The 25,500-nt window shown below is 36.1% G+C and overlaps 1 protein-coding gene across 3 annotated transcripts; it reads left to right on the top strand.

Annotated features, from left to right (window-relative positions):
• The first annotated feature begins 448 nt into the window (after positions 1-448).
• On the top strand, positions 449-24,378 carry PBK (PDZ binding kinase). Of its 3 annotated transcripts, XM_087437367.1 has the most exons (10): positions 477-608; positions 734-873; positions 1,198-1,243; positions 5,280-5,357; positions 9,618-9,711; positions 14,178-14,320; positions 14,857-15,026; positions 15,644-15,773; positions 22,754-22,933; positions 23,445-24,378. In XM_087437367.1, exons 4-10 carry the CDS (start codon positions 5,300-5,302, stop codon positions 23,642-23,644), a joined length of 975 nt encoding a protein of 324 aa, XP_087293493.1. In that variant the 5' UTR covers positions 477-608; positions 734-873; positions 1,198-1,243; positions 5,280-5,299; the 3' UTR covers positions 23,645-24,378. The 3 variants fall into 3 exon arrangements, with proteins under 3 accessions (XP_004433599.1, XP_087293494.1, XP_087293493.1); XM_004433542.3 differs by lacking the exon at positions 734-873 and having other exon boundaries at positions 449-608; XM_087437368.1 differs by lacking the exon at positions 734-873 and having other exon boundaries at positions 449-608; positions 1,198-1,330.
• Positions 24,379-25,500: the final 1,122 nt, after the last annotated feature.

Below are 25,500 nucleotides of genomic sequence, written 5' to 3'. Positions count from 1 at the left end.
CTAAAGCCGGTGTTAGCAATAGGGCGTTACCAATAGTGTGTAAGAGGGCAAGTATGCTTTCTTATCGTAAGAGAGTGCATTCTTTACCATAATGGTTAAAGCAGATGTACAATGTTATGTTTGACAGGCCATAAGTCAGGCTTCTTTAGTTCAAGCAGAATCGGTTTTGAACCCAAATAGTTACTCCATATACCTCAATATGTGAGAATCTCCTGTCACTTTGAAGGACTGACTATAAAAATCCATTTGTCCCCTCCTGTGCTTTTGTCCTTTTATTTGTCTTCAAAGCGCCCCTATTTGATAGTAAGATAGGATTGGTAACAAAACTGGAAAGCGCGAAAAGAACAGGAACGGCGAACACGGCTTATTGTGTCCTTCGCGCCACCCCGTAGTTTGCGCCGCCGCAGGGGCGGAGCGCGCGCTTTTGAAAGCGCGCAGGGTTTAAGTCACAACGGCAGTTGCTGGGGGCGGGTGTGTGGGCTGGCGCGGAGTGAGGCCGCAGCAGGGGCCTGTTGGGGACCGCTGGGGGCGAGTTTCCAGACGACCTTGGCCAGAACCCTCGTCACCGCGGTGTCTCTGTAGCCGGCGTGTGACTCCGCCCGGCTCCGGTAAGGGGAGGTTTGCGGCCGAGCCCCCCTAGCCGGGGCCTCTGCGTTTGCTTCCGTGACAGCCCCGAGCCTAGAGGGAAAGTTGAAGACGTTGGAAATATGGCGTTAACTGGGAATTATCTTAGGAATCGTCTTTGCGACCCACACCCGGGTGTACCTCTGAATCACGGAGTGGAGTGGGGATTTCAGGAAGAAATTGCCCTCTTCTCGAAGCGAAGCCTGGTGATCTGTACTTTGTATGGAAGCTCCACAGACGAATGCGACGGTTAGATTTGGGGAACCCTGGTCTAGCCAGCTGCCGTTGTTTTACAAACGGTTTTACAGATAGTGGGGCCCAGGCCTCTGCCTGAGGCGAGACCCCGGTCTGTAGGGACATCCGAGTTCTGCACCAATTCCCAACGCTGGGGCTTGTGCCTGGTGTAAACAGTTCATTACGTCGGCCGAGTGAGTCTCACTTCCAGCTCTTAGCGGAGGCTAGAGCTGGTGAAGGATTTCTGGTGGGCGTGGAGTGGGGAGGGCTTGAGAAAGAGAAGCATGGAGGCCAGTGCCTTCCTTTGAACCCCTCAACTCATGTTGCTTCCGTTTTCAGATGACGTGACTGAGCAAGTGGAAGAGGATTTTAACCTCCAGCCCTTGTAAGTTCCTGGATCCGGGCATACAGCCTGAGCCTCTACCCGCGCCGGGATGCGCACTGCGGTGGTCAAGTGTACAGGACGTTAGAAGTAATCTGATCAGAACTCTTCCTTTTCATTCTTTTTCCCTCTATTTTGCTTCTCTTCCCTCACTTATCTTCACTTTTTCTCTCCTTTTGTGTTTCCTTTTTGTGCTGCCTGTCTACTCTGTAGCTTTGCTAGTAGTATCCTTGTTTTTGTTTGGTTCTAGGGTGGCTTAGAGTCCAAAAGTTATCATCTGGTCCAGTAGATCTTCAGATTAGCTTGCTGAGCCTTGTTAACTTTTTAATACTGGTTCTTAAATGGTACTTAAATTTTTAAAAATATCCTAAGTACTGCACAGACTTTGAAATTCTGCCCACAGTCATATGACTCTCATTTCTAATGTATCTCCATCTAAGATATTCACAATTTTATGCTGCTTTCTTTGTAAGAACCTTGCGATTTAGATTAGCATGGTTATTTAGCAATTAATACATATAGGATGTGTATACAATGTATACAGAATCTGAGACAGAGTGTGGGCTAGTGGCCAGAAGTCATCCATCAGTAGACTAAGGCCTAACCTGTTTAGTCATGAAAAAAGTTGCCTCAGAAAATTGTGAAATGGATAGGATATAGTATATTTAGGTGCAAATGGCTTGGAGTGGAGGGTGGGACTGAGTCCTAGAGTGTTCTAGAATGAAATCAAATGTTAAAAGACTTATGTTTAAACTTAGGTGTTTTTAACTGGAAGGTTTTTTTTTTTTTAAATACTTATGCTGCTTCTGAATGTCACATCCTCCTTATGCTGAGGCGAAAAAGGCACTGAGACTTAGGCAGTAAGATTTCCAGGACACCATACTTACTGGGTTTTTTGCATCCTGCTTTTCTGGCCCCACCTGGGGCTACTTTGTTCTTCATTTCTCATGTTGGGATGCCTCAGAGCTCTGTTTTCTATTTACACTTACCCCCTAGGCGATCATATCTATTCTCTTGGCTTTAATACCATATATATGCTGATATCCTACAAATTTATATCTTCAGCTTGGATTCAGACCTATATCCGGCTGCCTATTTCACATTGCTACTTGGATGTCTAATAAGGTATTCAAAATTGAGTTACTGATCTCGATAATGACACCTCTGTTCTTCCAGTTGCTCAATCTGAAAATTTGGCGCTATCGTTGACTTTTCTCTCATTCCTAAAAAAATCCAAACATTGGGAAATCCTGTTGGTTCCAGATTTAAAACATCCAGAATCCAACCATTTGTCACCATCTCTACTTCTACTCTCCTGATCCAAGCCACCTGGATTTTCTCTCTTGGATTATTGCAGTAGCCACCTTATTGGTCTGATTGCCTCCACCCTTGTTCCCCTTTAGTTAATAAACACAAACCAGAGTTATCCTTTTGAAACGTAAGATGGAGTATATTCCTCCTCTGCACAAAACCCTCCAATAACTTCCAGTTTCTCAGTAAAAGCTGAACTCCTTACTGTTAATAAAGCTTGCTGAATAAAAGCCTTATGGCTCCTTATTGCTACAATGCTCTACTTGATTGCCATCCTCCACTCCCAAACTCTGTGACTTCATTTTCTACTCCCTCTTGCTAGCTCTGCCCGCCTAGCTTTTCTTTGAACATTTCTGCCTCAGGCCCTTTGTATTTACTACTTGCTCTATCCGGCAGACTTCTAGATATTTGCATGGGCTAGCTCGCCTCACTTCCTTCAAGTGACACCTTCTCAAAGACACCTCCCTGGACCACCCTAACTCAAATTTCAAGCCCTTTCCCAGCACTTTGTCTTCCTTCACTGGTGTATATTTCCCCTGACTATAAGTCAGTATCTTATTATGTATTTATCTTGTTTGTTTGGGTCTTGTTTGCTGTTCCAGTGTCTCCAGTGCCTAGAACAGTGCCTAGTAAGTGGTACATTCTCAATAAGGGTATGTTGACTGAGTGAATGAAGAGTAGTTTCCCATAGGTAGGTAGAAGTCTTAGAAGCTCTTTGAAGTGCTCCTTCATAACTTCCTGTGAGGAAAGATTGATGAAGATGAAAGAAGGGGAATCAGAATCACATGGAGAATTTATTTCCAAAGTAGAAGTACCTCCTCCAACCCACTCTGTAAAATAGTTTATCCTTCCCCAAAGGTCTGAAACTTGTTCCAGAAAAACTTGTTCCTTTCTTTTAGTTAAACCTGTTACTTTAGAAAATTAGTATATTTTTGGCAAGTGTGTGAAAAAGGAATCTTCAGTGTTCTAGATTCAGGCAATCTGAAGACAGTGGTGATTGTAGCTACATTTTTAAAAAATGAACAAGCTTCTCATTAATGGACAATTCAAGCTGGGCCTTTGACATGATTTTTTTTTTCTTGGCATAGAGTTTTTAAAGATGCTATTAAGGGCTCTATAAAAAATTTAAGCAAATGTTCTCTCTGCCTCCCAGTTTTTTATAGACAAACCAAATAAACTTATAGACATGTAGGAACAGTTGCTTTATAATAAATCTAATATGAAACCTAACTTTTAAAAACGAAAAAGTAATTTTAAAAATTTTTATTAAAAATATTCCTTGGACCGGCCCCGTGGCTTAGCGGTTAAGTGCGCGCGCTCTGATGCTGGCGGCCCGGGTTCGGATCCCGGGAGCGCCCCGAGGCAACACTTCTCCGTCCAACGTGAGGCCGAGTCCCACGTACAGCAACTAGAAGGATGTGAACCTATGACGTACAACTATCCACTGGGGCTTTGGGGGGAAAAAACTGAATAAATAAAATCTTTAAAAAAAAAAAAAAATATTCCTTAAGAAATATGTTACAGAAGAAATAAAAAGCTTGGATTAACTTGCTAATATATGCAGTACATACATTTTATCTTTATAGACAATTTTTTATAACAACTTATTGAAATATAATTCACATATAAAATTTACCCCTTGAAAGTGTGCAATTCAGTGGTTTTAGTATAGTCAGAGCTGAATATATTAAACCACTACCTAGTTTTAGAACATTTTCATCAAAGAAACCCCATACCCACTAGCAGTTATGCCACATTCACCCTCCCCCTGGCCCCTGGCAACTACTGATCTATTTTCTGTCTATAGATTTGCCTATTCTGGATATTTCTGGTAAATGGAATCATATATATGGTCTCTTGTGTCTGGCTTCTTTCACTTAGCATAATGTTTTCAGGGTTTGTTCATGCTGTAGTATATATCAGTACTTTATTCCTTTTTATGACTGAATAATATTCTATTTTATAGAATATGTATCTTTTTTTTTTTTTTTTTTGGTGAGGAAGATCAGCCCTGACCTAACATCCATGCCAATCCTCCTATTTTTGCTGAGGAAGACTGGCCCTGGGCTAACATCTGCGCCCATCTTCCTCCACTTTATGTGGGACACTGCCACATCATGGCCAGACAGGCAGTGCATTGGTGTGTGCCTGGGATCTGAACCCGGGCTGCCAGCAGCGGAGCATGAGCGCTTAACTGCTATGCCATGGGGCCGGCCCCTAGAATATGTATTCTATTGAATAATATTCTATTGTGTGTATTGTAGAACCTCTTTTGTTTATCTGTTCATCATCTGATGGATATTTCTATTTCCTCTTTTGGCTATTATGAATAATACTGCTTGCATAAACAATTTCTTTAAAGGATATAAAAGACCTGTTAACAACTACTTCTGGGGGATGTGAGAGGGAGACTTAACTCTTTACCTTTTTGTAGTACGTGATTTTTATTAACCAAGTGCATATATTACTTTTTAATTGAGACAAATGAGAAAACCCAATCACTGGTAGTATGTGATTACTTACCTTGGGTAAGTAAGTGTCCTCTCTGGGTTTCAGTTTTTGCATTGTAAGTAAAATTGGGCTAAATATTTGTCATGGTCTTTTTCGGTTCTCAAATTTTATATTTATATGATAAAATGAGTGATAGTGTTATAGGAATTTTTTCTTCATGAAGAATAGTTGTATTTTCTGTAACTGCAGTGTAACTTTCAATTTACTTTCATCACAGGACCCAGAGTGATAACTACAATGGAAGAAATCAGTAATTTCAAGACACCAAGCAAATTATCTGAAAAAAAGAAATCTGGTAAGATAGATATAAAACCCTTCTTCATTATTATTGCTATTAGAAATATCTTAGTATTATTGTAGTTTGATTCTTTAATTATTATCTATCATGCACAATTTTAGCATAAGTCCTCTTTATAATGTTGATCTTAACAAATAAGACTGATTTGATAGGCCAGGCTTGGGTCATCTATGAGCTAATTTTACTGACATTCTAACAGATTTGGAAGTTCTCCCTGGTGAACAATCAACTTGAACCATTAAGAAACTTTACCATTCCCAGTGTCATACCTGCATGGCTATGGTGAGGGAAAGATATTTTCCAAGGCGAGTCAGTGGACAAAGGATAATCTTTTCATCAAATGAAAACAATTGGATATTCATTTGCAAATTGACCCTTAGCTCACATCATATACAAAATGGCTAAAATTATAAAATTTCTAGACAATAACGTAGGAGAAAATCTTATGTTGTTCATTTCTAGTATGTAGATTTTTGTATATTGACCTTGTATCCTGCAACCATGCTAAATTCATTTATTCTATTAGCTTTTTTATAGATCGCTTAGGATATTGTACATAGTTGGTAATGTTGTGGATGAATAAAGACAGTTTTACTTTTTTTTCCCCAGTCAGTATTACTTTATTTATTTGTCTTACGGCACTGGTTCCAGTATATTTTTGAATGGAAGAGATGTGAGTGAACATACTTGCCTTGTTCCCAGTGAAGTATTATGTTAGATGTAGGTTTTTCATAGATGCCCTTTATCAGGTTGAGGAATTTTCCTTTTATTCCTTGTTATTATCAAGAATGGGTGTTGAGGGGCCGGCCCCGTGGCTTAGTGGTTAAGCGCGCGTGCTCTACTACTGGCGGCCCAGGTTCGGATCCCGGGCGCGCACTGACACACTGCTTCTCCGGCCATGCTGAGGTGGCGTCCCACATATAGCAACTAGAAGGATGTGCAACTATGACATACAACTATCTACTGGGGCTTTGGGGGAAAAAAAGGAGGAGGATTGGCAATAGATGTTAGTTCAGAGCCGGTCTTCCTCAGCAAAAAGAGGAGGATTAGCATGGATGTTAGCTCAGGGCTGATCTTCCTCACACAAAAAAAATAATAATAAATAAATAAATAGAATAAATAAAGAATGGGTGTTGAACTTTCTCAAGTGCATTTTCAGAATCTATTGAGGTGAAGTTTTCTTTTTCAATCTGTTGATGTGGTAAATTATGTTAGTTTTCAAATATTAAACTAACCTTTCATTCCTGGGGTAAAGTCAGTTTGGTCATGATGTATTTTATATATTGCTTGATTCAATTTGTTAATATTTTCTGTATTCATGAGGGATATTGGACTGTCGTTGTCTTTTTTTGGAATGTCTGTCTAGTTTTGGTATCAGGGTATTCTGTATTCATAAAGTAAGCTGGGAACTGTTTCCTTTTCTTTTCTTGAAGAGTATGTGTGGAATTGATGGTATGTATTCCTTAACTGGCAGAATTTACCAGTAAAGCCTTGTGGGCCTGGAGTTTTCTTAGTAGAAAGATTTTAACAGTGACTTCACAGTTAATAGAGATATGGCTATTTAAGTTGTCTATTTCTTCTTGTGTAAGCTTTGTTAGTGTTTTTGAAGGAATTTGTCCATTACTTCTAAGTTGCCATATTAACTGGCGTAAAGTTATTTATGATGTACTCTTACTACCCTTCTAATGTCACTTGGATCTGTGGTAATAGCTCCTTTTTCATTTCTGGTACTCGTGTTTTATGTTTTCTTTCTTTCTTCCTTGATCAGGTTTATCTATCTTGGTGAATATTTCATGCACTTGAAAAGATCATATTTTCTGCTGTTGTTGGGTGCAGTGTTCCATAAATGTCAGTTAGGTCAAGCTGGTGACTTATGTTGTTTTGCTCAAGTATTCTGTATCCCTACTGACTTTCTGTTTACTTTTTCTATTACTTGAGAGAAGAGTGTCTCCAACTACAATTGTGGATTTGTCTATTCTTTTTCTTTCAGTTCTGTCAGTTGTTGCTTTATGTATTTTGAAGCTTGTTCTTAGGTACATATACATTTAGGATGGTTATTTCTTCTGATGAATTTAGCCCTTTACTGTTATGAAATGTCCTTCTTTATCCAGTGTTGTACTCTCTGTTCAAAGTCCACTTTATGTGATATTCATAGAGCCACTCCAGCTTTATTTTGATTAGTGTTTGAATGGTATATGTTTTCCAACCTTTTTACTTTTAACCTATTTGTGTCTTTATATTTAAAGTGAGTTTATTGTACACAGCATGTAGTTGTGTCTTGTTTTGTTTTTATCCATTCTGACAACTTCTGCCTTCAATTGGACTGTTTAGGCACTAGCCTCATGTGGCAATTCAAATTTAGGTTCAAATTCAAATTTAGGTTCAAATGAATTAAAAGTAAATAAAATTGAAAATTTAGTTTCTCACTTATACTAGCGCACATTTCAAGTGCTTGGTAACGTGACTAGTGGCTCCTGTACTGGACAACACAGACGTGGAACGTTTCTATCATGATAGAAAGTTCTATTGGATGACACTGTTTAGACCATTTACATTTAATGTAATTCTCTGTGGTTGTATTTAAATCTGCTATTTTGCTAATATCCCATAGCTTATTGATGATTTCTTAATTTTTTTCTAATCTTTTTCTCTATGCTTCATTTTTGGTAGTTTTTGTTGCTTTATCTTAAAATTTAGTTACCTTTTCTTCTGCTCTAAGATGGTGTTATTTTTATCCGTTGTATTTTTCATTCTTTGAAGTTCCATTAGGATCTCCTTTTACCTCTTTTTCTTTCTTTGTTATGCTCATATTTTCCTTTACATTATTGAGCATGTTTTTAAGATTTGTATCGTAGGGTTCTTATCTGCTAATTCTACATCACTGTCATTCTATGGTATGTTTTTTTTGGTTTATTTTTCTTCTACTATGGGTCATATATTCTTCTTTCATGCCTGGTAGTTTTTTATTGGCTGTTGGACCTTTAACATTATTGAGTGCTGGATTTTGTTATTCCTTTCAATGATGTTGTGATTTTATTATAGTCCGTGGTTAAGTTACCTGTACATTAGTTTCTTTTGAGGCTTGCTTTTAAACTTTGTTCTAAACTTTTTCCTTTGGCTGAAATTTAGCTGTACTACTAAGTTGTGACCCTTTAGGAGGACTTTACTCAATACTCTGTGTGTTACAGTTACCATACTCTGGCTGATTGTAAGTGAGCTATTCCTAGACCTGTGTAATCTGTGATAATTGTTTAGCCTACTGCTTGCATTTGGTGTTTTCTCCAGCTTGGGGGAATTCTTTCCATTGTGTGTATAGATAAGTACTTAGCTAACCACTCAAAGAGAGACCTCTTTTCAGATCTCTGGAGCTTTTTCTCTTGGTTTTTGGCTCCCTCTTTAGTTCTCTGCTCCACAAATTCTAGCTACTTAGGTCTCCTTGACCCCTGATCTCTGTCTCCTCGATATGACAAGACCTCTGGGCTGTGTTTCTTTGTGCTGCAGCTTGGACACTGCTGTTAAGCAGTAAGTTAGGGCAATGAGAGGGCTCACCTCACTTGTCTCTCTTCTCTCAGAGTTTACAACCCTGCTCTGCCTGTTGTCAAGTATCTGAAAACTATTACATTTTGTCAAGTTTTCTAGTTGTTCATGGCAAGATGGCAATTCCAGGAGCAGTTAATTGTTCATGAGCTAAAGTAGGACTCCTCTATCTCATCTTTTTTAATGACTGTATAGTGCTCTGTAATACAGATATACTATAATTATGACTCTAATGATGATTACTTAGGTTTTTTTGTTTTTTGCAGCCACAAAAGCAAATCCCAAATTCAAATATACATGCGTGCATGCACACATGTGTATGATGTCTTTGGGCACATGCTGCAGTGCAGGTATCAGCAAGCTTTTTGTAAAGGGCCAGATGGTAAACAGTTCAGGTTTTGTGGGCCACCTAGGGACTCTGTTGTATATTCTTTATCTATTTTTTAAACAACCTTTTGAAAATGTAAAAACAGTTCTTAGCTTGTGGGCCACAGAAAAACAGGCTAATTGCTGCCCCTGCTTCAGTGTTACTGTAAGGTAGAGCGCCAAAAGTAGACTTGGTCAAAGGGTATCCATTTAAAATTAAGACAGATAGTGTCAAATGGCTCTCCAAAAGACTATGCCAATTAATACTCTTAATTATTAGAGACTGTTAGGATGCATTTTTAGAGGTCTTTTCAAATACTAATTTTATTTTTTATTTCTCTTTATGACATTTAGGATTATGTTTAACTCCATGTATAAATATTCCTGCCTCTCCTTTTATGCAGAAGCTTGGCTTTGGTACTGGGGTAAATGTCTACCTTATGAAAAGGTGAGTATAAGATTTCAAATTAACATTTTTACACGGAACCATAGTTCCACTGTACTTGGAGACAAAAAAGGAATATGAAAATTCAAATATTTAAATTTAGGGTATGTTCCTGATCCTACTTGACCACTATATACCAGTCCTAGGACCCTATAACTGCCAGAGCTCTGCCTGGTATACTTTTCTCCTAGCTTCCTCCTGATGGATCATTAAAGGAGAAGTGATTTACCTCATAAGTTTTTCTTTGGCTTGTGTGGGAAGGGAAAGGGACAGAGGAGAGAGGTTCCTGTGTGGTGATAATGTAGGATTTTCAATAAGAAAACCTCCAAGAGGATGCCAGTGTTGGGGAGGATGTCAGTGACTGTTAATCCTGTCTGGAGAGTGTCCTTCTCAAGATATTCTCTTCTAAAGAAGTAAAGGTTTTTATTTCTTATGTCATCTTTGTTAAGTAAGAAGGATAAATACCTGATTTTAAAGTAGGAAAATTGTGTTAAAAGAAAAATGAAATAGTAGACTAGGTGCTAATAGCTAATAATATTATAGATGTCAACAAAATCATTTTTTAAAAAGTTGTTTCTTTTATTCATTACTCTGCACCTAGTTTTATGTTTATTAAGTGGCAAACAAGTAAGTTAATATGTATTCCTTAATGCACTCTTGGAATCAGCCTGACTAGTCCAACCAGGCATATCGTTAGCTTCATCTAGGTTTATATTGTTTCCAAATAAAAATGCTTTTCTTTAATAAAAAGCTAATGAATTGAGAATAGCATAGCAATTATATATAAGTGAGTATTCTTAAAGCATTTTTGCCATTTAAACACCCCCTTTGTGTGTTTTTGTGCTATTAGTTTTGTGAACATTTGTTTTTTAGTATGTAAAAACTCATGTCTGAGTTATTTTGAAAGAAAAAAATTCTCACAGGTTCATGGCTAGTCTCATTATTTTTCCCGTTTTAAAAGAATGTTTTTAAATGTAAAGTGTGTTGTTAACAAAGTTACACTGTATGTGACTTAATTAGAAAGATTCATGTGACTGATAATAAAAAATAGCAGACCCTGCCTGACCCTACTGCTCTGTAATGTGGCCCTGTCAGCCTGACTGGTAACCTGGAGATTTCCTTTGCTTCTCTGGTGAATTGGATCCTCTCTTTTTCTGTCTTATGTGTTACTATTTCTTGGTTTACATCTCATTTTGGTTAAGGACATCTGGTAATTCCCCATGAAAAGATGCACAGGAGGTGCATTTTTGAGAATTTGCATTTCTGAATATGTTTTCATTTTACCCTCCTACTTGATGGACCCTTTTTTTTTTCTGGGTTAGAATTCTCTTTTGGAAATAATTTTCCTCTCGAATTTTGAGGCCATTGTTCCATTGTCTTTTAGCTTGCAGTGTTGCTGTTGAGAATTCTGAAGCCTTTCTGATTGCTAATTGTTTTTATGTAATCTGTTTTATGTTATCTGTCCCTGTCCTGGAACCTTGTATGATCTTCTCTTTGTCTCCAGTGTTCTGAAATGTCACAGTGACATGTGTGGGTGTGGGCCTCTTGGAATCTGAAAATTTCTCTTCTTAAATTTTTGAGAAATTATTTTTTAAATTAGTTTGATAATTTTCACCCCTGTTTTTCTATTCTCTATCTGGAACTCCTGTTTTTTAGATCTTAAACTTACTGATCACTGATCTACCTTTTTAAAAAATTTTGCCTGGTTTTCTATTTTCTCTTTGTCTTTTTGCTCTATTTTCTGGGAGATTTCCCCAGTTTCATCTTCTGATACTTCTATTGAGTTTTTCATTTTTGTCTATCTTGTTTTTAATTATCTGAAAGTTTTCCTTTTTTAAATGACATCCTAAGCTTTTGAGGGTGCTAGAAGTGTTCTATATCTTGATCTGGATAACACAGGTATATACACATGTGAAAACTCAGCGAGCATTTAGTATGCATATGCTCATGAATTACTCTGTGCCTGTATGGTTCATAGGTTCTCAACTATGCCAGTAAGCCTCAGGCTGAAGACCCTCTGCTTTAGCCTCTTCCAAGGCCAGTCACCAGTCTTCAGAAACTGGGGGATAGAGGATGGGCAATTGCCCAGTGATACAGAATCGAGGAGAGTGTCTAGGAATTTACCTCCTTTTTAAATAACTTTCAAGAAGTTCATTGGGCCTGTTAAGTCAGTTACTTTCATCTGCTTTCCCAGCTTCCAAAAGATTGTTGCTATTGTCTCCTTCGTTATTTCCATCCTTATCCTTGGGCATATGTCTTAAAATATCCCTTTGCTTTTATTTTAGTGGGGCTTCGGAGGGATCCAAATTATATGTATATGTTCAAGCTATCATTTTAATCCAGAAGTCTATTATTTTTTAATGTAAAATCAAGTTTGCATTCCTAGATTAAACCCAACATAGTTGTGATTATTATTTTTTAATAAACTTATGGATTCATTTTGCTATTTGTTTAAAATTTTTGCGTCTATGATATAAGAGAAATTGGCTTGTGATTTTCCTTTTTCTGCTGTCTCTGTCTGATTTTTTAATTAAAGTTATATAGACTCATAGTCCCTTTGCTTTTGATTCCTTGGAATAGTCTGTGTAAGATTGAATGATAGGTTCCCTGAAAGTTTAGTAAACTTACCTGTAAAATTATCTAAACTTTGTATTTCCTGTGGGACGATTTTAAATTCCTGATTACATTTTTTTCTTTCATCAGTGTTCTTAGATTTTCCTAAGAATTTGTCCATTTTGTCTTTTAAATTATTGGTGTAAAAGTTTTAGTATTTATTCTCTTACATTTTTTATCTGTTGAATCTGTAGTTATGTCCCCATTTTTATTTGTGCCTCTTTTTATTTTTTTTCTTATGCAATCTAATCAGAAATTTGCCTGTTTTATTAGTCTTTTCAGTGAACCAACTTTTAGCTTGGCAAAGTATTTTATTCAGATTTTGTGCATATATTCTTGTTGTTCTGTAGCTTAGAATATGTTATGGAAGAGGTGAAGATGGACTTGTTCACTGAATTCTAAACATTCGAGAGCTGTAGGGTCCCCCTTGAAACTTGAAAAATATATTTTTCATAATGAAATGACATGGAAGAGGTTATCTCCAAATAGTATTGTTATCCAAAACCAGAGGTTTAAGAATAGTTTAGATAAACTTATGGATGATAGACGCATATGAATTAAGAAATCTAATGATCGTTTGAGTACATGTTTTTTCATTTAAAAAAAAAAAGATCTGGCAATCATAGTGCTATGTTCCTGAGGTAGTACAAAGCCACACAGATTCTTGATTTTCAGTCTACTGTTTTATGTTCTTATGGTTAAGCTAAACTTTTTATCTTTAGCTTTTGAGGCTCTTTCACTAGCTTTTGTGCCTCCATGCTGCATTCACTTTGTCCTTCGTAATTCACCATACCATAAATAAATGCATACCTTACCAGGTAAACCTATCTCTGACTTTGTTTTACCTGTTTGTTTATTTAGGTTTCAAAACATTTACACCTTAAATATTCTTAAAATGGCTGAATCTTCCTAGAAAATAGACAATTTACATTTTTTCTCAATTGTGTGTTTTCTTATTATCTCCTTAAATGCATATCTTTGGGTATATGGTGAAAGGTATGAAATGGATTGGTTAGTGTAGAGGCGCAGTATTCGTTAGTGAAAAGCAGTCTGTTATTCTTTTTTTTTTTTTTTTTTTTGGTGAGGAAGATCAGCCCTGAGTTAACCTCCATGCTAATTCTCCTCTTTTTGCTGAGGAAGACCGGCTCTGAGCTAACATCTATTGCCAATCCTCCTCCTTTTTTTCCCCAAAGCCCCAGTAGATAGTTGTATGTCATAGTTGCACATCTTTCTAGTTGCTGTATGTGGTACGCGGCCTCAGCATGGCTGGAGAAGCGGTGCGTCGGTGCACGCCCAGGATCCGAACCCGGGCCGCCAGTAGCAGAGCGCGCGCACTTAACCGCTAAGCCACGGGGGCGGCCCAGTCTGTTATTCTTTGCATGATTAAATGTGGGCCAAATGGTTTTTGTACATCTCTTCTTTAAGTTTCTTAGACATTAGTGTTTATTACTTTAACATTCTGTAACTTGTCTCTGGTACACATAGTTAAATGTTTGATAAGTAGTTGGTAGGTAGTCTGACATGCTCGAATGGAAGAATTAGAAAATAGTATAATAGTTTTGAAGTTTAAAATTCATAGCATTCCATCTTTTTTCTTCTAGTTCTCTCTTTTTAACCTGTCCCTTCCAGCAATAGATATCAGACCTCTTGTAATCAATAGATATATTAGCTATATAGCTCCCAATTAAAAAGGATACATAGCAGAAATGTGATAGTCTAAAATATTTTAAATGTTTTTTTAAAAAAACAACATATTACTATGAAGTCCTTTGCAAAATTTGGAAGTTCTTGTTAGTCATTTGATGTATTATGGTTATTAATCTTTCTGTACATTTTTTGATTAATATTTTTTTAAGATCTCCAAGAGGTTTGTCTTATTCTCCTTGGGCTGTGAAAAAGATTAATCCTAGATGTAATGATTATTATCAAAGTATGTATCTAAAGAGACTAACTGATGAAGCTAAGATTTTGAAAAGCCTTCATCATCCAAACATTGTAGGTAAGTTTAAATTTATTTTGTAGTAGTATCTGGTATTATTCTGTTTATGTAATCTCTTCACTGGTTTCACTAATAAAAATGAAGAGGATGGTGGGAGTTTGGCAAGAATCAAATTAATTCGAACATTCTAAAATAAAAATTAGTATATAATACTTTTAGATGCTTAAGTATATATATAAAACTTCATGGGAATAGATATAGTCATTATGGTGCTGGTACTATGAAGAATTCAGGAATATAAAATGATCTTCATTTAGATAATTTTCTTATTTTCATTTTTAATATAAGTAGGACTGCTGAAACCATTATATTTAGAAAGGCATAGGGTATTTAAAAATATTTTAATTTTTTATACAATTGGCAAACACTGAAGGCATTTTAAATTAGGTCTATTGAATTAGTTTTGTAAATAATAGCTATATCATTGTGTATTTGTCAGCGTTAATCCAGATCCGTTTTCAATCATGTTCCTGTAAAGAATTTAAATACTGTTGTTCTTCCCTATTCCAGTAAGAAAATGTCATGTTTTCTTTAAGGTTATCGTGCTTTCACTGAAGCCAGTGATGGTAGTCTCTGTCTTGCTATGGAGTACGGAGGTGAAAAGTCTCTAAATGACTTAATAGAAGAACGAAATAAAGACAGCCGAGATCCTTTTCCAGCAGCCATAATATTAAAAGTTGCTTTGAACATGGCAAGAGGGTTAAAGGTAACTATGCCATTATGTTTCAAATGACTTCTGTGGAACATGAAAAAACTAAATACTTTATATACCTAATTACAAGGTGGGATTTTTTTTTTTCCCCGAAAGAGGGGTTGCCTTAAGTTAAAGTCTTTATAGAATCTCTCATATTGCAGAGTGTACTATTTCCTTTTTATGATCAGCGAAGTGTTGTTGGAGGCCTTCCCATAGCCTGAAATAACCCAAGTCAGGTAGTTTTCCTTATCGAGATCACATGTTAGATTTAGTTAAAAGGATTAATAAATTTAACACAAATTTAGTTATTATTTCTGGAGGTATAGCCTAACCCCCTGTTGATGTAAATAAGCCTCCTAAAGATTGCTTTGTGGTATAAGTTTTGGAGTTAGCTTACCTGTAAATAGCCATCAATTTCCAAAGAATCATTTAGATTTCTGGTCAGTATGGCAGACTGAGATAACATGGGATGTCCCCTTCTCTAGCTTCAAGTAATTTGAAATGATGGATAGACATAAGCCTGTAGTTTAGCACAGGAGTTCAAGTTGTTATTTTTGTTTGAAGGTTATCATATTTTTTTTATTAGTTTGTATTTTTGCTCAGATGTGTTAAATTTTCCACTATTTTAGTATCTGCACCAAGAAAAGAAACTGCTTCATGGAGACATAAAGTCTTCAAATGTTGTAATTAAAGGTGATTTTGAAACAATTAAAATCTGTGATGTAGGAGTCTCTCTACCATTGGATGAAAATATGATTGGTAAGTAGTATTCTAATTTTTTAAATTTTGTTTTCATACAGTTTTTAAATTTCTAATTTTTACATATTGAAATAGGTGGTAAGTTCACATTCTTCGAAAATTTTAATAAGGTTTTTAAAAAGGAATTCATTTAGCATCAACAGAGTGACAAGATTTGGGAAACTGATAGAAGGAGAAACTGGAGTGGAGATAGGAAAGAGAGTGCTACAGGGGCCGGTCTTCTGCTTTTTGCCCCTTGGCCCACCCCATCTCATTCATCTCTCTTTATTGCAAATACTGACCATTCTCTTCTCGGGGAATTTAAGACATGTTCTTGGTGAGAACCGAGAACCAGCCTCAAAGAGAAATCTTCTGCTTTCAATATATTATTAATAAATAGCATTTAAATTTGCCTTTTTATATGAATATAAGGTAAAGGGAAGGTTAATGAATGCTGTTCAGAACTTACGTAAACCTTATTTTCTAGCTAAAGTAAAGGTCTACAAGTTGAATGGAAGGAAAAAGCCAAGATATTTAGAGTGACTTTATAATGATGTCTGTGATCATTAATAAAGATAGAACTGCCATGAACCGTTAGGCCAAATAACTGCTATAAAGTTGAAACTTTAGAAAATAAAAGGAGAAATAGTCAAACAGAATAAAAAATAAGATTTTTTAGCATAACTTTTTCAATCCTTGATAGATTAAATAGACAAACTAAGATGTAGAAAATCTGAGTAATAAGGCCAATCTCTGCCTTAGAATATTTATTAAAATTGACCATTTATTAGCTAGGTTACGAAAGAAAACCTCAGATTCTAAAAAGTAGAAATAGTCTAATGGTTGACATTCATTGTCTTCAGTCCTGTAGATCTAAAAATTAGTAACATAATTAGAAACAAAAATCTCCCAATGTTTTATAAATTTAAAATATTTGTAAATAATTGTTGGGTAAAGGAAGAAATCAAATTCCAGGTACAAAATACTTAGGAAATAATGAGAATGTAACAATAAATCAAAACCTAGTTGATAATAGTCAAAACTACTCAAAGGAAAACATTTTCATTATTTAACCTTTATGAAATTAAGTTGAGTGTTCAACTCAATCAAAAAAAAGTGAGGCCCTAAAAAAAGTAGAATGCAGAAATGAATGAATTAGAAAAATCTATAAATTCTTTTTTCGTTATTGTTGAGAAAGATTCGCCCTGAGCTAACATCTATTGCCAATCTTTTTGCTTGAGGAAGATTTGCCCTGGGCTGACATCTGTGCCAGTCTTCCTCTATTTTGTATGTGGGTCACCCCACAGCATGGCCACCAACAAGTGGTGTAGGTCCACACCTGGGAACCAAACTCGGGCCACCAAAGCAGAGCACGCCGAACTTTTATCCACCAGGCCACAGGGCTGGCCCAGAAAAATCTATAAATTCTACAAAATCCCAATATGATCTGTTTTATTTTAGAACATGTCAAAGTGAATGTAAAGTTCATCCTTGAGGATACATATTCAAATATAGCCAGAAAATTCTATGAAAGAATGACGAGTAGGAATTTTCCTGACCAGACGTTAAGAAGTATCATAAAGCTATAGTAATTAAAGCAGTCATACTCATGCCAAATAGGCAGAAAAATATGAGTCAAGAAACAGTTCCCAAATATTTAGAATTTGTTATATGATAAAGGTGATATTTTTGTATTAATGCAAAAAGGTAATTTAGTCAGTAAACAGTGATGTCTGGATATTTTAGAAAAAATAAAGTTGTTTTCTATCTGCACACTCTAATCCCTGTAGATTGAAGATTGAAAAAAAAGTAGTAGAAAAAATTGTAGGTAAGTATTTCCTTAATGTTGGGCTTAAGGACACCAAAGCTAGAAACCATTAAAAACAAAAGCCATGACTGCTGAAAATTTTCTGTATGCTAGTGTAAGCTGCAGTATAGGTTAACATGTACTTTCGTACACTAAGTAGAAGTTGCAATTGGTGTATCATTCAGCTTAGGATAAGTTTTGCTATGGTAACATAGACTCTCAAAAACCTCAGTGGCATAAAACAACCAGGGCTTATTATTCAAGCTACATGACCGTTAGGGCTGTGTTCCATGTCGTTCTCACTTTAGGACCTAAGCTGCTGGAACATCCACCATATGAAATACTGCCATCATTATATGGAAAGTAAAAAAGCTCTAGAGCTGTGCTGTCCACTTCAGTAGCCACTAACTACACATGGCTATTTAAATTTATTAATAATAAAACATTTTAAAAGTTCATTTCCTAAGCCACATTAGCCACATTTCAAGTGCTCAGTAGCCATGTGTGATTAGTGGCTACCATATTGGACATTGCAGATATAGAACATCTTTATCATCACAGAAAGTTCTATTGGACAGTGCTACTTTAGAAAGTCTTGCACTAACAATTAAAGGTTCCAGTTCGGAACCCACACAAGTCACTTCTTTCACAGCTTACTGACCAGAACTAGTCCTATGGCTCCAACTGACCACCACAGGCCAGAAAGTGCAATCCTTCTGTGTGTCTAGAAGGTGGAGAGCATGAACTACTTGATGAATAGCACTAGTAACTGCCACAGTAGTATAGTCTTTTCAGAAGGCCATTTGAAAATATGTATTTTTTAAAAAAACAAAACCCTTAAAAATGTTTATTCCCTTCAATCCTATAATTCCATTCCCAAGAACACATTCCAAAGAAATAATTGGGCAGTGTGGGCATTTTTTACAATAACCTGGTGTGTTAACTTCTGCTAAAACTCACATTCTGTGAAAGTCAAAAGATAGAACTAGGTTTATAGAAAAATAGAGTTGGGACAGAAGAAGCAAAACCCATGCAACCTTGAAAACAAAGCAATAACAAAAACAATGACAATCCTGATAAAAATACTAACACGTAGGATCTTCACTGGCACCCAGCATCAGTCAATCCTGTGAAGCCGTAAACCCTGGGTTTGTACTTCCTTAAAGGTATATATGAGGGTATTTACTTTCAATAAATACTATTCATTAAATTTAAAATTTGATCTGGCTTTTTCAGTTAAAAAAATATGGGGGAAATGTCTTGGCAGCTCCCTTACCTGCACTCTCAGCTTCACCAGGTAGTTTAATGTTACAGTCAGCATATTGGTTCTTAAGGCTACTGAACAGTCACGCACTGAAGGAAGGTGTTTCTGTGGGCTGAGGCTTTCTCTTTGTGAGGAGGTTTACTCCTGATCACTTCAAAAATAATATTAATGTACTGGGGAAAAAAAATCACATAATGTTTTTTACTAATTGTGTATGAGCTAATTTGTCTTACAAAAATACAGATTATAGCAGAACAGACTATGCAAAAATGTAACAGATTGTTCATTAATAAGGCAGGGATGGTTTAATTTACTGTACCACCACACAATAAAATACCATATAGCCTTTAAAATTATATGGGTTTATATTTGTAGGCATGGAAATATATCCAAATATGTTAAGTGAGATGAACAGATTGTAAAATAGCACTTAAAATATGTATTTACATACACCTTAAGAAAGTTTTGGGAAAAAAAAAAACCTAAATCTTTAAAAATTATTTTTAAGTTTTGTGTTTTAATTGGTAATATATTTACGTTTCACAACTATAATATATGTAGGGCGTTCTGTGAAAAGTGCAAACCACTGTTAAGTGGTTATCTCTGATTGATTGATTTAGCAGATATTTTTAATACTAAGTACAGTCAGGCACTGTGCTAGGCACTATAAGTATAGAGGAAAATGGGATAGACATAGTCCTTACCCTTTTAGGGCTCATAATCTAGGATGGAAAGCAGCTCTTGAACAACTAATACTAAAGTATAATGACCGTTATAAGGGATTATGTAAACATGACAGTGCCACTTAACCCAGCCTAGATGTTGAGAAAGGCCTCCCTAAATAAATAATGGTTAAGCTGAGAATTGAAGCATGAGTAGAAGCTCCAGTTTCATCGTTTTTCAATTTGACATAGTGTAGTGTCCTTGAGAACTGAATAAGGTAATGTCTGCTTAAACTCTTTGAAGGTAGTAAAGGGCAATAACATATAAGTTGTTTCTGTATTGACAAAAAGGAATAACTGAATGATTAAATTTATGATCTCATCAAACTTTTGTCAGAATCCATCTTCACAGAGAAGCAAACTTAAGCAGTAATGTCTGTGGAGACCCATTTCCATTATGCGTAAATTCTCATCACCAACTTGGAGAAATGTAAGCAGACATATAAGAAATGCACTTGTGGTTGGCTAGAGTCTCCAATTGGAGCTGATATATTGGACCCAGAGTTCTAGAAAGCCGCTCTTTAGCCTGGCTGATCCCTATAGGAATTTCACCTGCTTAGAATGGGGTAGTGCCACAGAGTCACTGTCCATGTGGCCCATGTCTGTAGACTCTTACCTAGTTGTACATTGCATTATTAGTATAATATACTCTAACACCGCCTAGTGAATGTTCTGGTGGTAAGAGCTTGAGTTTATCCTAGTCATAGCAGAAGTAAAGTTTCTAATTTGCCAAAGGAAATTTATAAAATTATGAAAGATATATGATAGAGTATCTTTGTTGACTGCAATGGAATTATGTTAGAAACCAATAATAGTAAGATATCTGGGAAAGCTCCAAGTATTTGGAAATTCAGCAACACAAATTCAAATAACCTATGTGTCAAAGAAAATGATAAGGGAAATCGGAAAATATTTTGAATTGAATGAAAAAGGAAAATACAACATATCAAAATGTGTGAGATACAGCTTAAGCGGGGCTTAGAGGGAAATTTGTGGCCGTGTACATGATTATACTAGAAAAAAGAAAGGATCTAAATAAATAACCTATCTTCCATCTTGAGCTGAAAAAAGAGCAAAACAGATCCAAAGTAAGTCAAAGGAAGGAAGTAGTAAAGATGTGAGCAGAAATCAATGAAATGAAAAACAAACACTAGAAAATATTAATAAAGCCAAAAGCTGGTTCTTTGAAAGATAATAAACTTGACAGATCCTTAGCTGGATTGATCAAGAAAAAAGAGAACACAAATCACCAAATCAGGAATGAAAAAGAGGTTATTGCTACAGATTCTACACACATTTAAAGATTAACAGGGCCGGCCCCGTGGCTTAGCGGTTAAGTGCGCGGGCTCCGCTGCTGGCGGCCTGGGTTCGGATCCGGGTGCGCACCAATGCACCACTTCTCCGGCCATGCTGAGGCCGCGTCCCACATACAGCAACTAGAAGGATGTGCATCTATGACATACAACTATCTACTGGGGCTTTGGGGGAAAAAAAATAAATAAATTATAAAGATTAACAGACTATTACAAACAGCTCTATGTCAACAAATTTGATGACTTAGATGAAAAGAACAATTTTCTTGAAAAATACAATTTGTCAACATTGACATAGGAAGAAATAGGAAACCCAGATAGCCCTGTATCTATTATATAAACATTCCCCCAAAGAAAACCCAAAACCCAGATGTTGTCACCGTTGACCTCTATCAAACATCCAGGAAGAAATGATACCGATTTTACACAGATTTTTCAGAAAATAGAGTAGGGACCACTGCCCAGTTTGTTCTGAGGCCAGCATAACTCTAATATCAAAACCTGACAAATACATCATGAAAGAAGAAAATCACAGATCAGTCTCCCTCACAAGCATAGATGCAAAAATCCTTAACAAAATATTAGCAAATTGAACCTAACAGTATATAAAAAGGATGGTACATCTGATCAACTAGCATTCATCCCAGGAAAGAAAAGTTATTTTAATATTCAGAAGTCAACGAAATTCATCATATTAACAGATTTGAAAACATGGTCATCTCAAGAGATGCAGAAAAAGCGTTTGACTAAATCCACCTTCCATTCATGATAAAAAAGACACAGAAGGGAGCTGAGCCTCAGAAAGGGTGTCTACAGAAAAACCTACAGGCAGCATAGCATCATACATAGAGAACAAGGCAGCATGCCTGCTCTCACCAGGGTTGTTTAACACTGTGCTATAGTCTTACCATTAAAATAAGGCAAGAAAAAAGAGGCATCAAGATTGGAAAGGAAATGAAATCATTCGTATTTACAGTTGATATGATTGTTTAGGTGGAAAATCCCAAGGAATCTACAAAACAACTACTAGAACTAGTAAATGAAGTTAGGTGTATTGTATTTCTATATATTAGCAGTAACTAATTGGAAAATGAAAATTTAATTCTATTTACAAGTACCAAAAAGCATAAAATATTTAAGAATAAATCTAACCAAAAAAGTCTAAAATTTCTATAGTGAACACCATAAAACATCACTGAGAGAATTAAATAAGACGTAAGTAAATGGGGAGAGAGAGAGAGAGATCATGATTGTGGATTGGCAGACTCAGTACTGTTAAGATGTTAATTCTTTCCAAATTTTCTAGAGATTCAATCCCAATTAGAATTCTAGCTGGGTTTTTCATTGAAATCAATAAGTTGACTCTAAAATTTAAATGGAAATATGGGTGGACCTATGTCATTCCTGGGCAGGAGCTTTAAGAGCCAATATGCAATTCAACCCTTTGCCATTTAGCAATCACAGAAGCAAAGAAATGTTATTTCTCTCAGTCTAATGACAGCATAGTTTGAAAAATGAAGTCACTCAGGCACAGAGGTTAAGTGATCTGCTCCAGGTCACACAGCTTGCACACGTCTCAAGCCGGGCAAGGCAATATGGCTCCAGGGTCTGCACTCGACATCTGCAATCTGTTTGTATTCCTGCCACTTTCTAGGAGCATTGCTGTGTCTTTACACCCTTGCCAACTGACCAGCTTTTTGAATATGTAACAATCTGATAGGGAAAAAGTAATTTTTATTAATGAGGTTGAGTATTTTCATGTTTCCTGGCTACATTTATTAACCTTTAACCTACCTGTTAAATCATTTGCCCATTTTTCTTTGGGTTGATTGCCTTTCTTAGTGATTTCTAGTGCTTCACCTAATGATCATTTTACCCGATTTTACTTGTTTCAGTGACTGACCCCGAGGCATGTTATATTGGCACTGAGCCTTGGAAACCCAAGGAAGCTCTAGAGGAGAATGGTGTTATTACTGACAAGGCAGACATATTTGCCTTTGGCCTTACTCTGTGGGAAATGATGACTTTATCTATTCCACACATTAATCTTCCTGATGATGATGACGATGATGAAGGTATAACTGCGTATTTTTAAAATCCCAATCTCTTCAGTTTAAACTAAAGATTAGCTTGTAAAATTATATTTTATCTTTCTATTAAGTTAAAATTGAAAAGAGCAAGTTGTTTGATTTTGTGGCGTGAGATATAGATTATATTAATACTGATGACTAATTTGGTACCATCTTGGTTTAATCTCATACAAATGAAATGTAGATTAATTGAGAATACGGAGAGAAATTGAGACAATCAAGAGGAGCAAAAGGTTACCTTAAAAACTCCCCTTGCCTGAGAAAAAGATTGGAAAATTATCGTAGTAAGGGGTGGAGGTTGATAACCTGTAAATCCATGACAGAAGCTAAGCCACACCATAGCAGGACAACTGAAGAGAGTGCTTGCAGTGTAATGTAAAGCATACTGAGGATGAATTCTTGTTTCAGGAGGGTGCATTGAATAGTTGCTAAGCTTTTCCATGACTTAAAAGTGATTTTGTTTAATTGTTTTAATCTCCAACTCCTTCATGAGCAGACAAAACTTTTGATGAAAGTGACTTTGATGATGAAGCATACTATGCAGCTTTGGGAACTCGGCCACCTGTTAATATGGAAGAACTGGATGAAACCTACCAGAAAGTAATTGAGCTCTTCTCTGTATGCACTAATGAAGATCCCAGAGATCGTCCTTCTGCTGCGCACATTGTTGAAGCTTTGGAAACAGATGTCCAGTGATCACCTCATATTCATTCCCTGAGCTTCAAGTTTGGCTCATGTGTATAACTGTTCTGTTTACTGTCATACATTTATGTAGTTACTATGATAATCCATAATTATTAGACTTTTTGGAAGTCGCCTATTTTAGGACCATAGCACCTTGTTAACATTTGAACAACTATTTCTATTATAAAGGTATTTCTTATATGCTTATAATGATAAGCATTTGAGATTGTTTTGGGTTTTCTATAAAGTTTAAGGAACTAGCTACTCAAGTATTTGAGCTTGTTCATATAGATTTAAAACACCAGCAATAAAATGCTGAAAATACTTATGTATAATGTTAATTTGGTTTGCGTGACCATTTTATTAATGATCTTTCTCAAATATTCTCTGTTTAGTGGATCTTTTGAAATTAGAACTTTGTGCAGTACAAAATAAGTCTTCATTTCCTTATCTTTTAAAACATTAAATCCTTTTCTGGCCTTTCTTGGCTGATGTGATTATTAAATATGGTCACTGGAAACTTAATGAATTTGGCTCAAAAGAGTAGTTCCTTGGGCATTTCCAAACATTTTTGGTTAATGCTTGTCTTGCTCTTTGGTTTTTACTTTAATTTATTAAATGTGTTTTCTGTACTGAGATCCCTTTTTTATTTACTAATCTATATCTTAAGCATTTTGCAGTTCTGATGTAAAAATAGTAAAACTTTAATAAGACGATATAGAATAAAGGGTGCTTTATTACCAGAAGGTGTATTATCTTATTTTATACTCCAGTGATATGAGTGTTGTCATTAAACTTATTGAGTGAATGAGAATAGGTTACTTTCTCTCTTGGCCTAATTTTGTTAATCTGTAAAATGAGGGTGATACAGATCTGGAGTTTCTGTGAGCCACAGCCCCCTGGGAATTTTCATTTATTGAATTGTGCTTGTGAATCTAGGTGGTATGCCCAGACTTGACTGTAGAAAGAATGTTTAAAATTACTGTCACCTGGGGGATCTTAGAAAGATTAGGAACCACTGCACTCTGGGCTTTAAACAATTCTAGAATTCACTGGATAGGTCCTTTTAGTATGAGATTGTACCAATTATACACAGATCATTAATGAGCATATCTTCTATCAAAATATTAAAGTGACAAGAAAGTAAGTTGAAAGCTGATTTAATTTATGGAAAAATCTTATTTATGTACAATTTTGCATTCTGACATTGTTATTCTCACTTTGACATATTTTGTGTCATTCTTACTAGGTCTGCCAAGCTGACAGAGCAGTTTCTGTCTTTTAGCCCTTTCTCAGGAATTGCAACTTCTTTTTAATACATAAACAAATACTTGAGAAATTTGTTTCTGATTCCTATAGTTGGAATATCTAAATGGGAACAAAGGACTGGGCCAGCCAATTCACAGCATTTGTCTAAGGCAGACATGCAAAATGATCCCAGCGTGCTTTTCCCTCAAGTCTGGATAGGGCCTTGAAGCCTCAACACAAGGTTGCAGACAATTTGCTACCAACTGTAAGAAAACTTTAAATTCTTGTTCTAGAACTTGTTCTTTAAGTCTCAGGTGTTAGCTTCTTTTTTGGCCATTTGCCTCATTCTCAGGAAAGAAGGTTAACGTGACTGGGTTGAGGCTACAGCAGGCTAATCTTTTTGCTGAATTAATTATAACCGGCAAATCAAAACAGGCTTCACCCGAGTACCTTTCTCACCTCCCAGCAAATGTCCCTTTACTCGCAGTGTAAGGCCTCCAGGAGCCTGTTTGCATCTCTAGAAAATGGAGATGATAAGCAGCTGCTTAAGAAAGGTCAGGGACTAGTCTTTCATGCCTTCTGGTACCTACTTAATCTATTTGTTGATCAAAATAAAATTA

Source organism: Ceratotherium simum, chromosome 12, assembly GCF_057802395.1.
Source record: "Ceratotherium simum simum isolate JZ-2026a chromosome 12, ASM5780239v1, whole genome shotgun sequence".
Taxonomy (NCBI): Eukaryota; Metazoa; Chordata; class Mammalia; order Perissodactyla; family Rhinocerotidae; genus Ceratotherium; species Ceratotherium simum.
The sequence above is the reverse complement of the archived record's forward strand: the minus strand, read 5'-3'. Positions and strand labels throughout refer to the sequence as shown.